This window comes from Nicotiana tomentosiformis, chromosome 4 (assembly GCF_000390325.3).
Source record: "Nicotiana tomentosiformis chromosome 4, ASM39032v3, whole genome shotgun sequence".
Classification (NCBI taxonomy): domain Eukaryota; kingdom Viridiplantae; phylum Streptophyta; class Magnoliopsida; order Solanales; family Solanaceae; genus Nicotiana; species Nicotiana tomentosiformis.
The window spans coordinates 103,245,326-103,247,448 of NC_090815.1; the positions used below are offsets into that span (position 1 = coordinate 103,245,326).

General features: G+C 35.1%; 1 protein-coding gene across 1 annotated transcript; it reads left to right on the forward strand.

Annotated features, from left to right (window-relative positions):
• The first annotated feature begins 428 nt into the window (after positions 1-428).
• LOC138909052 (protein PHOSPHATE-INDUCED 1-like) lies at positions 429-1,641 on the forward strand. The gene has a single exon (XM_070200080.1). The coding sequence runs from the start codon at positions 537-539 to the stop codon at positions 1,494-1,496; it is 960 nt and encodes a 319-aa protein (XP_070056181.1). The 5' UTR covers positions 429-536; the 3' UTR covers positions 1,497-1,641.
• The last annotated feature ends 482 nt before the right edge of the window (positions 1,642-2,123 follow it).

Consider the following 2,123-nt stretch of genomic DNA (forward strand, 5'->3'; position numbering starts at 1 on the left):
TCCCAAAAGAATATTTTAATAGATCATATGTTCGTCAATTTTTTTAATTTTTATTAAATATATATTTATTTATCAAAAAATTAATAAAGTAAGATTGACATATTATTCATGTGACAAAAAATCCAAAAAACTCAAAAAATCCGACAAACCGAATCAATCTAAATCGATATAGTTGATTTAATTTAATTTTAATAAAAATCGAACAAACCCGATCTATGTACATCCTTACAGTAACCCATAAGTCAAGCAGTAAAGATTACCTCTCTTGTGCTGCATAGCAGCTAGCTCAAGTAGTCCAGTTGGTGAAGATGATGACGCGTTTTTTTTAAAGTCAATTTTCCACTATTCCACATTTTCTTCCTGCTTTCTCAGCAGCTTCATTACAAACGGTACACCCTCTCCCTGTTGTATAAATAGCCCTCTCTCTTCCCTTGCATTTCATCCAAGCTACGTACAACACACAAAACTTCCATCAAAGCATTAGTTTCTCACTATAGCCTTCAAAAACATATACTAAGTACCTAAAAGAAAAAACAATGTCTTCTTCCTTCGGTTTGAAATCGACCCATTTCATTTTAAAACTCTTTCTATTGATTTCTTTCATCAATGTGTGCTTTGCTTCAAGAAAGCTTACTGCTTTAGTCCAAGACCCACAAAATCAACTATTGCAGTACCACAAAGGTGCACTTCTTTCCGGCAAAATCTCTGTCAATTTAATTTGGTATGGCAAATTCAAGCCATCCCAAAGAGCAATAGTCTCTGATTTCATCACTTCCCTTTCTTCTTCAACTCCATCTAAAACCGATCCATCAGTAGCCAAATGGTGGAAGACCACTGGAAAATACTATCATCTCGCCAATTCCAAAAAATCCCTTTCCCTCTATTTGGGCAAACAAGTGCTTGTCGAAAATTACTCCTTAGGAAAATCACTGACCCAGAAACAAATTGTACAATTGGCATCAAAGGGTGAACAAAAAGATGCCATTAACGTTGTTTTGACCGCCTCTGATGTTGCAGTCGATGGGTTCTGTGTCAATCGCTGTGGAACCCATGGGTCTTCTAAAGGTTCTATTATTAGGGGCAAGACTTACAAATTTGCTTATATTTGGGTTGGTAATTCAGAGACGCAATGTCCTGGCTATTGTGCCTGGCCATTCCACCAGCCAATCTACGGACCACAGAGCCCACCACTGGGTGCACCGAACAACGATGTGGGTATTGACGGAATGGTGATTAACTTGGCTAGCTTATTGGCTGGAACCGCGACGAACCCATTTGGAAATGGTTATTACCAGGGAGAGGCAGATGCACCACTGGAAGCTGCTTCTGCTTGTCCTGGTGTCTATGCCAAAGGTGCTTACCCTGGCTATGCTGGAGATTTGTTGGTGGACAAAACTACAGGTGCAAGCTACAATGCACACGGTACAAATGGAAGGAAATACTTGCTTCCTGCTTTATACGATCCTACTACATCTACATGTTCAACTTTGGTCTAGAAAATCGATCGCTGTAGACTAGAGGGTTACTATTGGACACGAAGCTAATCTAGTGTAGTGAATACTGTAATTTTTGATTCATTCATTTGTTTGAGGCTTAAAATTTAAAATGTTATATCAATATTATACATAATTAAATTCTATATGATTCAGCTTTTCTCCTTTCGGTTTCGGTTTATTCGGTCTGGTGAATTGTATTTGTTCTGTTCGAATATTAACTAGTGTATGAAGCCATAGATTGTAATATTCTGAAGTAAGATACTCAAAAATGCGAAAATAATATAGTGAAAAAACAATGAAAACCAAAAATACTAAACCTAGATGAGAGAAAGGTTGAAACATCAGTAGGCAACTAAAAAAAGGGGGAAAGACAAGTATAGTGGGAAAAAAGTGGTAAAAGTTAAAAGAAAAGTATAAAAATAACTAAAAGTAAAATTTAGAACTTTAATATTTATGTTATTATAAATAATATGCGAATTGTGTAACTTAGTATATATTTTGGTACGATATTGGTATTTCGGTATTCTATTGTTAACTATTGAATATCATACCTAATAGTATCATTTTTTTTAATAAACTTAAACCAAATATCAAAATATCGAATATAAAATACCAAAATTTTTTATT

Excerpts from the sequence above, each read along its gene's own strand:
- LOC138909052 (XM_070200080.1), top strand. The coding sequence starts at position 537 with ATGTCTTCTTCCTTCGGTTTGAAATCGACCCATTTCATTTTAAAACTC.